Consider the following 12,570-nt stretch of genomic DNA (forward strand, 5'->3'; position numbering starts at 1 on the left):
GGGAATGCTAGAATTCACCTTTTCCCAATTTTGTTTCAATGAGGTAGAAAAAGTCTATTTGTTCATTATTCTCATCATCATTAATCATTGTTGAGTTGGCTCAGCAAAATAATATTGATCTGTATTTATCTCTTTGGGCTGCTTTTTTTGTTGTTTTGACAATGGATCTGCTTGGTAACGAAAAGCTGCTGTTTAAAAAGACAGGTATGAGCTGTTATGTTTCTTTTATAAGGGGTTTTAATGCGTATCACTCAGCCAGACGTTTAGTTTTGTACTTTTCTGTGTTCACCGAACATATATTTACTATCCATACACAATATTATGTACTCAAACTGCTCTTCCCTATAGATTAATATTATTTTTGATTTGTATTATAACTTCCTGGTGATGAGACTACTGTGAGAGCTAGCAGCCAAAATGAGTGAGTCTAATAAAGGTCAAATGTATGCAGGATCCTGTGGTGTTTTGTGTAGTTGCTATGGTTAGAACGACAAGCTGTACCTTTGGGCTGGCTTCTATTTTTGTTAAAGGCAGAAGGTGTGACCAGACAACAGTTAGAAACATATCTGAAAATATTGCTGATACCTATCCTTTTTCTGTTTGTATTTACTAGAAAGAAAATGCCGATGCTGTTTTAGCGGTGGCCCAGTCCTGTATGATACTGAAGCAGACTCCCAGGGCCAGGAACCAACTCAAGCGGCTGTCCAAAGTGAACTGGTCTTTGTCAGATGCCGAGGTTCTGGAAAAGAGCTGGCTGCTGCTATCAGACATATACATCAAGTCGGCAAAATACGACATTGCGACTGAGCTCCTAAATAGATGCGTACAATACAATAAGGTGAGCATTGCATACTAGTACCCATACTTCCACTTTAAAGAAGCTTTTTAAAATCCATCTATAAAAAATAGGTTTCATGTACTATTGGTTGCACAGCTGTAGGACATGTTGACTCATAAATTGAAAAGCAAAACTGTTACTTGTTTACCAGCATTTCTCAAAATAAGACCATCACTGCTTATAAAACTATAATGGAAAACCAGCATTTCAGCTCCCAACTCACAACCTATGGGCTCCCATGGTCCGGTTCTCTCTCCCCTCTACACTTCCTCTCTCTGCAAACTAATGGTTGAGATCCTCTGCAGCTTTGACCTAAGCTCCAGTACTCTTATGTCCATCCCCTTTCCTCCATACTCTTTGGATGTCCCATGAAAAGAGGGCGAGATCAGAGCAGCACATACAGCACTTTCCAGGACCACCAGAGCAGGCCTGCCCTAGCCACACTCCCACATGGCACCTCGTCCTCGTGGGACAGAGAACTGAAGCTGTGCCTCTGTAAGGCTACATTGAGGCAAATCTGACCGTGTCTCATGACCAATGAGTGCAAACGCTGTGCGGGATGTCCTCAGAGTTAGACCTCTGCCGACCCACGCAACCTTTTCCTGTTTAGCTTGGGACGTTCACACACATGGCACTCTTGTGATGCATGTGGGTCCTTTTCAGCTCAGTCTTTTCTCTGCAGGCGAGCATGGTGGCAGAATGCCTTTCAAAAGCCTTCACCCTTGCACATCAAAGAAATTATCATGGCAAGAGTCAAGAGCAAAAACCAAGGTAAGTGAAGCGTTGTTTACAAAGGACTCTTATGTAGGGGAGACTCTTCCAGGTTTCTGCTTGCTCAAGAGGAGTCAAAAAGATCCCCCCCCTCGCACATAAGAGACCAACAGGTTGGAGTTTGGTTGCGGGGGCTGGAGTTCTATACTTGATCAGTCCAGCTTCAGTGAGTTTCCGCCGATGTTGAGGTTCAAGATAGTCACTACAATGTAGGTTCTATCTGCCCTGATTGAGGGGGATTGGTTGTGCACCCTAGATCTGCAAGCTGCCTACATTCACATTCCAATAGGGAAGCTGCACAGGAAGTTACTCTGCTTTTCGCTCCAAATTTCTCACTACCACTACAAAGTCGTCTGCCATGGACTAAACTTGGCTCTGAGGGTCTTAACCAAGGTAATGGACACCCTCATGTCTCATCTGTGTCTACAGGGAATCCACATCTACAAGTACTTGGACTGGCTTATAAATGATGCCACCCCTTCATTGGTGGTGGACTCTTTTTTAGGACTGGCATATGCAATGGGCCTCACAGTCAATATGGAGAGGTCAATACTTATACCAACTCAGAGACTGCAGTATATCGGCCTGATATGGGATTGTGCACAGTTTAGGGTAGTTCCTGAGTAGCTTGTGCCTACCAACAGTGAAGTTTCACCTCCTGCTGGGCCTGATGGCCTTGTGCATCATAGTTGTTTCCCATTCCAAGCAGAAGACAGTTAGAGAGAGTAGTATTTATAGTATTAGGGAATGAAGAAAAGAAGAGGAAGATTTGTGAGTCATCAGGATAGAAATGACAGGAGAGATTAAATTAATAAAGAGCAGACAGCGGGTGGTGTAAACAGAAAATAGGAAAGGATCAAAGACAGACCTTTTGGAGATGCCGAATTTAAGATGTCATGGGGAAGAGATGCGTCCAGCCCAAGAAACAGAATAGGTTCTCTCAGAAAGATTAGAGTGAGACCATTGGAGAACAGAATCAGAATGTCCAAGAGAAGCAAGTGTAGGGAGACGAGTAGGATGATCGATTGTATGAAATGCATTAGAAGGATCTTAAAGGATATGAATCACGGATAGTTTGGTATGGTGAGCTATTGGAGGCATGAACAATGGAAGTTTCAATGGAGTGATGAGGACGGAAGTCAGACTGAACAGGGGGGACATTAAGTGCAGCTTCAAAAAGGAAGAAACCTTTTTGTACACAGCACACTCCAGCAATCCAGAGAGGAAAGAAAAAGAGCGATGGGATTGAAATTCCCAGGTAGTGTAGGGTCAAAAGAGGGTGTTTTTAGAATGGAAAGAATAACTACATGCTTGAAAGAAGAAGGAAAGGAGGAAGTGGAGAGAGAAAGGTTAAGGGAAGTGAGATAGGGAAGGAATTGAGCATAGACTGAGGGAATTAAGGAGAACTGAATACGATCAAGAGGAGAAGCTGTTGGGTGAGCACGAGTTTAAAAGAATGCAGCATCTTAGACAGAAAGGAGGGAAAAGGGAAATAGGAGAGAGGGAGGGAGATTAATTAAAATAAGTTGAAGAAGGGGTAAAAAAAAAGACTCGCAAAGAAGTGAGTTTAAAGGTGACGGAATCCGCAAAGTCAGAAGAGGCTAGAGGAGAAGAAAGAGGGACTGAGGGGGTGAGGGCATATAATGCGATTGAGACGTTGAAAAAGACGAAGCGGGCACGTATTGGGTGAAAGAGATAGTAAGATCAAAGAAGTAACATTTAGTCGCAATTAAGGAAGAGTCATTAGAAGAATTAATAGAATGGAGGGTAGCAAGATCAACAACAGATCGAGTCGATCTGGTCGATAGAAGAGAAGTCAGAAGAGCAAGAAGGAGGAGGGTGGGGGGATATAACCAGGGTTGTGGATGTTTACAAGAGGGGGAGAAAGGACGGGAGGGAAAAAGTGAATCAAGAGTGGAAAGAAGGTGTGAAGACAGAGGCAGTTTTACCAGTGAAAAATGTAAAGTATTTAAGAGATCGGAGAGAATACAAGTTAGAAAAGAAGAGTCAAAAGAAGATCAAGAATAAAAAAAATGCAGATCGCAGCAAGAAAATAAGAGTTTGAAGGAGAATCGATTAAGTGCGAGGCAGGGAGAAAAAGAAAGGAGAAGTGATCAGAGGAATAAACAGTGCCATCAGATGTGTTTGAGGAGAAAGAGAGGGGGAGAGGTAGAATGAGCAGTATTAAGATGAAGATTGAAATCTCAAAGGAGAGAACTGGTGCTGTTAAGGGGTAGAATAAATGGAAGAAGAGTCTACATCTTCATGGAGAGTAAGAAGAGGGTGTGGCAGCCGATAGATAATGTGAAAATTGAGAGGGAGGGGTTTAGAAAAGGAAGAAAATGGATACTCATAAGAGAGGTGCTGGGGGGATTAGGAGGGGAGCTACAAAGCGTTTACCAGTGGGACACGGTGTAGGGGGAAATTGTGTCACAGAAGAAGAGAGGGAAGCATGAATGGCAATGTCAGAAGAGGTAATACAGGGCTTTGATTGCCTTGTACAGGTTGAATGTAGCAAAGGCTCTAAAATTCTATCTTGAAAGAACAAAACATCTCAGGAAGGAAGTGCAATAGTTTTTGACCTTTTGGGGTGCAACACCATGTTCTGCAGCATCTAAAGCTACGTTGGCTCGATGTCTAGTCTCTACAATTCTGGAGGTGCACAGATTGAGGGACAAAACCCCCTCACAGTCTTCATGCACATTTTTGGTGAGAATGTCAGCCTTGATTGCCTTCCAGAGCTTTATTGTATATGTGCAAATCGTCCACCTTACTCTTCACATTCTTTCTGCAAACACTGCTCTCTCGACTACAGTGCGAAAAATGATGCTGATTAGGGGTAAACTGTTCTGAGGAGTCTTTTTGCTCAATAACCGCATAACCAATTACTTTCTTATTGATGGATGATTTAGAATCTCCCAACAGTATTGAGGAAAGGGGAGAAGATGTACGAGTATGAAAAGTTTACTCACCGTAGTGGCAATGATATTCTTAGTCCCCTTTCCTTCATAGGCCCTTCCGCCTACCCCGATAAAAAGTCTCCAGGTTTGGAGGCCACCAGGGGGCGCAGGCAAGATGGCTGCCTGAGCTTTAAGCTCCCCTTATGGCCCCGGGAAACAAGCTACAAGTCGTGTATTAACGATCCCCGAACCCTGACTCCCAACCGGATTCGTGAAGAGGAACTGTTCTGGAGCACGAGGGACTTTTCGTGGACTTCGGAGGTGCCCCCGTTCCTGCGCTGGCTCATTGCTGGCGGCGGTCCTCCCCCTCCCCCAAACTCTCTCGCGGCGGCTCCACGTCGAGAGCCGCGGGCTTGCTGGTTGTGCTGAGGGAGGAGGGGCTGGGCCTTCTGACTGCGTCCGCCCGCCCGACGAGCGCCGTCCGACTCTGCATCACGGGCCTGGGCAGGCCTCCTGGGGACCCCTGCCACCGACCGGAGGCTCGCCCTCCCGCCCCAGGAGACAAGAGCTGCTCAAACCAGACGAACGACGAGTGCAGCACCTTCTGCGTCCTGTCACACGGAGCACCCGGGGAGCCGTGTCTCCCCCACCGACCCAGGTACTGTTGATACGAATTGGCCCGGGCTGACGCGGGAGCACGCCCGGGCCCCTCCGTAGTGTCCCGCCCGCCTCCAAACAACCATCATTGTCCGTAAGTCGTTAGAGGCCGGCCCCGGCTGCCCTCTCTACTATTGCACACCGCCTCCTCTGCCATAGTGGTGCCCGCCCTGCCTGGCTCTCTGGGGACACTAACAGCGGGCAGAGGAGCCCACATGAACACCGGGGCCAGGCTCGGGTCTCCGCGGGAGCGTGTCTGGGGCCTCCCTTCCTCTCATCCCGCTCATAAGCCTGGACTGGCCCCACCCGCAGGAGACTGGCCCCGAGGCCCTGGGTTCCACGCTTCGTACAAGCTGCAGGGCCACACTGGGGCCCCTGTCTATCAACAACAACACCCTGCCTCACGCCGAGGGCGGAGGTAACTCTGGTCTCCTACAGCCAGCCGCCTGTTAAGGCCCACTTCGACCCTTCGGGGGGGACACCAGGTTGGACCTGCAAACTTCAGTGAAATAAGACCGGACAGAGGGAAGTCGCGCCCCTGGTCACATCACGGTGGCGCGCCACCCATCGGAGCCCACACACCGACATACAACCCCTCCACCTGAAAGATAACTACAAGGCTTTGAGTCCAAACAATGGGGTCTGCAGGTTGGGACCCCGAGACCCTCCCGAAAGAGACACCTGGAGAGGTCCCGATATCCCAACGCAAATGACACCCCATGAGCTGGAAGACAACCCTTGCAAAATACCAGTTCAGCCCTAGACACCATGCGATGGAAACCGGCCCCCGCCGCTGCACAGCCCCCAGATATGAACGCAATGCAATGTAACATCCAAATGATCCCCGAGGAGATCCGAGGCATGAGAACAGATATGGGGGCCAAATTGGCTGACCTCACGGCTAAGGTTTCCACATTAGAGGACCGAATGGAGGAGGTCGAGAACAATCAAGTGTCAACAGTCCTCCTCGAAACGCAAATGGACACCAGAATCAAGGAACTGCAGCGCCGCGAGGAGGATCTCCGGCTCAAGGTTGATGATATGGAAAATCGGGAGAGGAGGAACAACTTGAGAATTTTCAGCCTTGAGGAGATTGAAGGAGAAACACTTGTGGGACTGGAAAGTAAAGTTCAGGACATCATCCGAATTGTCCTGGGGTCCGACTCAGGTGAGACTCTTCTCCTTGACAGGGTTCACAGATCTGGGGGCGAAGGGAGGGTCCCACGCTCGGTCCTGGCAAGATTTCACTATTACAGAGACAAAGCTAGGGTGCTGGAGAGGGCAAGAACCTTGCGCGATATCCAACACGGTAACTCCAGAGTGACAATATACCAAGACCTCTCCGCCCTCACGCTTCAGATGAGAAAGAAGTGCGGCTCCATCACCAGATGGCTTCAAGAAAAGGGAGTGCGATATCGCTGGGGTCACCCGTTCTACCTTGCGTTCGAGTGGCAAGGCCAGAGATATCAACTGGTCACAGAAACGGACATTCAGAGGGCCACTGATGACCTGACGGGAGACCACACGGGACCATCTGGAGATCAGAGTGGAACCCAGAGAGACCGCGGTCATGTCCCCCGGGGCCCAGACCTCCCTCATGGGAAACTCAAAGTCAAGGGATCACGCAAGTTTCGGAAGACCAGACACCCTTCTAGGGAAAGAGGGGACCCCACGTGAGCACACAAGCAGTACTTAAGGCTGAATTACTAAGCTATGGCCTGGTTTAGGTCCTCCCACAGTCACCGTACTTTCAAGGACCTCACTGGGCACAATATGTTTTCCCCACAATTTGCGTGGAGTTCCTAGTTCAAGCGATCCAGTCCAGGTTGGAGTTGCAATGCTGCCCATTTTTGTGGCTGTTATGTGGTTTCATGATGTGATACTTCCCGTTTTGCCTCGGAGAACTGCTGGCGGCATGCGACCAGGCACAGCGACACACTCTGAGAGGGTTGGGAGCTGCTGGTCGGCTACCAGGGTTGGAAGATGGATAAGGAAGGGGACACTGTCACCGGATCCCCTCCATCGACACCAGAGGGCCGACATGCACCGCTAAAGAGGCACGACGCAAGGTGTCATACCCAAAATATCTTTTCCCGGGGCCGGGGTAGCGACCCTGGCGGTTCGTTGCTCGCTTCAACCCCCTTTGGGGAGCAGGCGGCGAATGCCCTACAACATGGGTAAGGGGGAGGGAGGGCGGATGAGAGGGATGGGGGATGGAGTTTGTTACGGGGTGAGGGGAATGGGGGTAATCCAGCTCAAGTCATGGTCACTGATCTCACAACAGGTTCTAGATAGCGGTCACTCAGAGGGGCCTATAGAGCGCAGGATGAAAGATGACAATGATTGACGGGAAAATAGGCACGCTAAATGTCAAGGGCCTCAACTCCCAGAACAAAAGGTCCCTTACGAGTAATTTGTTCCGCAAACAACACCTGACAGTCCTTTTCCTACAAGAAACACACTACAGGCAGGGAAAGGAGTCGAAAATAAAGGGGAAAGAGATTGGTAGCAACTACTGGGCCTCCCACAGGAGCTCAAAGAAGGAACGGGTGGGCATCCTTCTTAATAAGACGTTTCGCCTTACGGGAGTAGAGACCAAGAGGGGCTTTGGGGTGTTAGGGAGAATTCTCTGTTTAGGCTGAATTTCCTAACCTAGTGAGTCCCCCAGCAGCTTTGCTGGATTTTTGGGGTTTATTTGTTTCTCCTGCCAAGAGTGAGACTCTTTTACCCTCACTCTTGGACATGATTTGAGTGTGTTTCTTTGAATCTAGATGTGTTTAATGGGCTATGGGGTCTTTTACTCCATAGGGCTTCATGTGTTTTTGTGATGTGTGTTAGACAGCACCCTCAGTGCAGTAACACAGGGGTGTCATAGTGACCCCCAGTATAGACTCCATACCCTGGGACTGACTACTGTCTCCCAGGGCATGTAAAGTCACCATTGACTTTACTAGTCTAAAATTCTGAACAGAACCAGTACAAACCATCATATTGTGGATGTACTGACTGGGGCAATTCAATTGCCCCACGGTCTGTTAGTCGAGGGGGCACGTCTCCGTCCCCCCTGATCGAGTTTTGGCTGGTGGCAGTGGATACTACTTTTTATATTCAACCGCGAATATTTTCCTATGGGATTTCCCATTGTTTTAGGCTACTATCTTTATTTAATTATTTACTTTAGCCTCGAACATACCGCCGGTTTATTTAATTAATATTAATTCTCCGGTTGGTATTTTTTGCTAAAACTTGATTCTAAAATGGCGTTTGTGTTCTCTTCTGTGACTCCAACCCAAGTCGAGCCCTTTCTTCCACTTTTTGGCGGGCTTCTCCACAGAAGCCCTCCAAAGTGGTGCCACTCTGTCTGGGGTACTTAGGAGGGTTGGAGGGGGATTTAGGCACCCTGGACTGAATTGCCTAGGCAACTCAAGTCGCACTCCGTCCTGATTGGCCCAAGTGGTGAGCCGGCCGTCTCACCACTTAGCATGTGAGTGACAGCTAGGCTGAGTGAATGGGGTTTTTCTGCATAAAAGCAGGGCTTTGGGGACTGGAACTTCAGAAGTCGCCACATGACCTAAGAATCCGACGAGGGAGAAGCTGAGCCGACCTGCCACGACGCCACCACCGGTGGAGCCCTGCTGGACCGTCTCACCACTTTTCCCAACGACAGAGGAGATCTCCCGCCGGAGAGTCTTCTTCCTTTGACTGGTGGGGATAACCAGTTTCACTGTCTTTTCGCCTTCCCGACGTACCTCGTGGCCACCTTGCCTGTGCCAAGCACCCCGGCAACCGGGATACCACGTTTTACCACGACCGCGAACAAAAGGTACCACCTTTAACCAGAAAACTCCGCGGCTGGTTTCTTCCCTGGCAGTGCAACGACCTTCATCTTTCCTCCAAGTCGAGATCTCCTCTTCCCGGGGCGACGACGCGACTTGCACCCACTGCCAGGAACAACTGCCACCGCTGGATGATCCTTCCCACTTAAGGTACCGTGCCCCGCCTGGCTTCCCTTGCTACCGACTGTACGGGGTAGATTTAGCCCCCGGCTTTCGAACCTGGGTTAGCCTGGGACACCCTGGCTAAACTTTCCTAAGCCTCTCTAAACTCTTTTTGAACTCTCTGCAAGACTTTCTAAGCCTAGTGTAACTGTGTGATCTTGGGCGCATTTGTGCTCTGCTCTCTCTAAGAGTGGGCCCAGCCTTTGGACTTTGGCTCACCAGTGACTTTTGCTCTTCTGCCTTGCTAACAGTGTTCCTGAATCTTAGAGTGGTGTACCTTTCCATATTCTGTCTTTTTCCCTCTCTTTTTCACAAACTTATTGGAGTGCTATCTAGTCAAGCGCTCACCTCTGTATGAAAATAAGTGGTGTTTTACTAAGACTTATCTGATAAGGAAAAAGGGGTGTATATATTACAATAGTAACTGTGTTTAGAATATTTTACAACAAGAGTGCTGGAGTTTTTCAAACAGTGTGTTTTTAAATAAATAATTATATACTTTGATACCAAAGCTCTGGTCCGTGTTTGCTTGTATTGTTGTGTCTGAGTGCCTATTGTGTATACTTTGCATACTGCGTAACTCTTCTTGAGAGAAGTCTGACTGCTCAGCCACAGCTAACAGGTAAATCTGGGTGGTACAGACTGCTACCAAGTGGGTTTACTGCTAACACCTGTAGTCCTAAATCTTTTGCAGTGTTCCCTAAGGGAACTGCACAGGTTTCTGCCTAACATGGGGGCCGATTCCTGGGTATTAAGGGAACCTACGAGGGGGAAAGCATCACCCTGGCCACTTTATACGCACCCAACTCGGGACAGATACATTTCCTGACCCAGATCTTCAATCTCATGGACGAATGGGCAGAGGGCGCCATGATACTAGGTGGGGATTTTAACCTGATATCGGATCCCCGCCTGGACTGGTGGTCCGCGAAAGGGGGGGCACCCAAGACGACCTCTAAAGACAACCTGGCCCTGCAAGCCCTCCTTAGGGAACATTACTGGGTGGACGTCTGGCGTAAAGCACACCCGGGCCAGGGCGGATACACCTTCTTCTCACCCCCGCACTGCACCTACACCAGGATCGACCTTCTGTTGATCTCTGAGGAGGGGAATGAGGGGATGGGAACAACCAAAAGTAGAAGCCATCACATGGTCCGACCACAAACTACTCCTAGCTAACTGGTCGTTGCCCATCTCCCCACGATCTTCCCGATGGCGATGCAATGACACGCTCCTCAGGGACCCTGTATTCTGGGACTTCATGGGCAAGGAAATGGCGGCCTTCTTTGAGATAAATGATACGGCCGAGACCGATATGTCCATGGTATGGGAGGCGGCAAAAGCCACCTTCAGGGGCCTCCTTATCGCAGAAGGATCGAGGCGTAAACTGGACAGGGGCCTCATCGAAAATAGAATCTGCACAGAGTTGGGCGGGCTGCGAGCCAAGCTGGGTCACCCAGGGATTGACCGTGGGGCGCTCCTGAAGGAGATGCAAGGCAAAAGACAAGAACTTCACACAGTCCTTATAGGGGAAGTTGTTAAGAAAAAACGATATACCAAGCAAAAGTACTATGAACGGGGGGACAGGGTCGGGACCCTTTTGGCTCGGGACCCTTTTGGCACGGAGAACCCGAGGCTGTAGAGCCGAGAGAGGAGTCCCCCATCTCAGGGATGGGGTAGGCGGGTCCCACAAAGGCCAGGAGGAAATAGTGGATTGCTTTGCCGACTACTATAGCACACTCTACTCTAGACAGGCAGGCGAATCACTAGACGACATTCGCACCTACCTGGCAGAGCACCCCCTGCCTAAGTTGTCAGAAGTAGAGCTAGAGGCCCTGGAGGGGGAGATATCGGAGGAGGAGGGCGCCATTAAAAGACTGAAAGCGGGAAAGGCACCGGGGGGTGATGGCTATACGGCGGACTTCTATAAGCAGACCCAATCTGTCCTCCTAAAGCCACTAGCCAAATTATTTAACCAAATTAAGAACCAAGACTCAATTCCCCCGACGTTCTTACAGGCCCTCATCATCGTAATACCTAAACCCGGCAAAGACCCAACGGAATGCGGGTCCTATAGACCTATTTCGCTCCTAAACCTGGATGCCAAAATCTTTGCAAGAATCCTGGCATCCAGATTGGAGCACTGCCTTCCTCGCCTGATACATCCCACAACCAAGCAGGATTCGTTTTAAATAGACAGGGCTCCGACAACATGCGGAAGACTCTCCACGTGCTCACATCCAGGGTGGCTCGGGGTGAAGGCACGCTCCTACTGGCCCTCGACGCGGAGAAGGCCTTTGACAGGGTCAGTTGGGCTTTCATGGGGGAGGTTCTCACAATAGGCATGGGCCCGAAGTTGCTTGGTTGGATGTCCGCACTCTACTCCTCACCCTCCGCCAGGGTGGTAGCAAATGGGATGGAGTCCAGAGTATTCCCCCTCGAGCGCGGTACACGACAGGGTTGCCCACTGTCCCCGTTAATTTATGCACTTGTAATGGAACCATGGGCAATCTCGGTCCGCAATGACGAAGCCATTAGGGGGGTACAGATAGGTGACACACATTGCAAAATCTGCCTCTTCGCAGACGATGCACTGCTATACATTACAAAGCCATCCCAGACGGTTCCCAGGGTCCTACAGGGCCTCGCACGCTACGGAGAACTGTCCGGCTACAAGGTCAACCTGGAGAAGTCGGTGGCATTCATAGGGGGTAACCTGTCGGACCCTGAGGCAGCCTATATGGGAGGGCTCCCCTTTGCCCGGCGGGAGGAGGGATTCCGGTATCTGGTGGTCCAGGTGACACGTGACCATGAGGACTTATATTTGGCCAACTCCCCCCCCCTCTGGTCAGCAATCAGAAAAGACGCGGAAAGATGGGCGGGGTTGGGTCTCTCCTGGATGGCACGCCTTAATCTCATAAAAATGGTTATCCTCCCCAAGTTCCTATTCCTCTTCCAGATGCTCCCGGTACTGGTCTCAAAGACATTCTTCACGGAAACAAAGCGAGTCCTTCTCAACTTCCTCTGGGCGGGTAAAAAACACAGGATCTCTTACGAGGTACTGACCAGGCCAAAGGATGACGGGGGGGTGGGATACCCCGACTTGGAAACATACTATAGGGCTTCCCAACTGAGAATCTTGATCGACCATTTTACCCCAGGCACAGAGAAACAATGGGTGGCTATGGATAATAGGGTTCTCGCTCCCGTCACAGTGGAGGAGTGGTTCTGGGTCCCAAGGAAAAAGATCCCGAGAAGTGTCTTGAACCATCCAGTCCTGAGAGTGCTGTGGTCCCTGTGGAGGGAGGGAGGCTACTATCGTTGGCTCATGACTTGGCCCTCTCCGCTGAGTTGCATTTGGGCCCCCCCCTTCTTAGCCAAGATAGCAGAACCAGCAGCGTACCAA

At 49.8% G+C, this 12,570-nt stretch overlaps 1 protein-coding gene across 2 annotated transcripts in view; it reads left to right on the top strand.

Annotated features, from left to right (window-relative positions):
- TTC21A (tetratricopeptide repeat domain 21A) overlaps nucleotides 1-12,570 on the top strand; it is a 1,029,691-nt gene that overhangs the window by 938,647 nt on the left and 78,474 nt on the right. For both annotated transcript variants that reach the window (XM_069647746.1, XM_069647747.1), the window contains exon 26: nucleotides 614-838. In XM_069647746.1, coding sequence (XP_069503847.1) covers nucleotides 614-838 — 225 coding nt within the window. The remainder of the gene's footprint in view (nucleotides 1-613; nucleotides 839-12,570) is intronic.

The sequence above is a fragment of the Ambystoma mexicanum genome, chromosome 2q (assembly GCF_040938575.1).
Source record: "Ambystoma mexicanum isolate Mex_15411 chromosome 2q, UKY_AmexF1_1, whole genome shotgun sequence".
Classification (NCBI taxonomy): Eukaryota; Metazoa; Chordata; class Amphibia; order Caudata; family Ambystomatidae; genus Ambystoma; species Ambystoma mexicanum.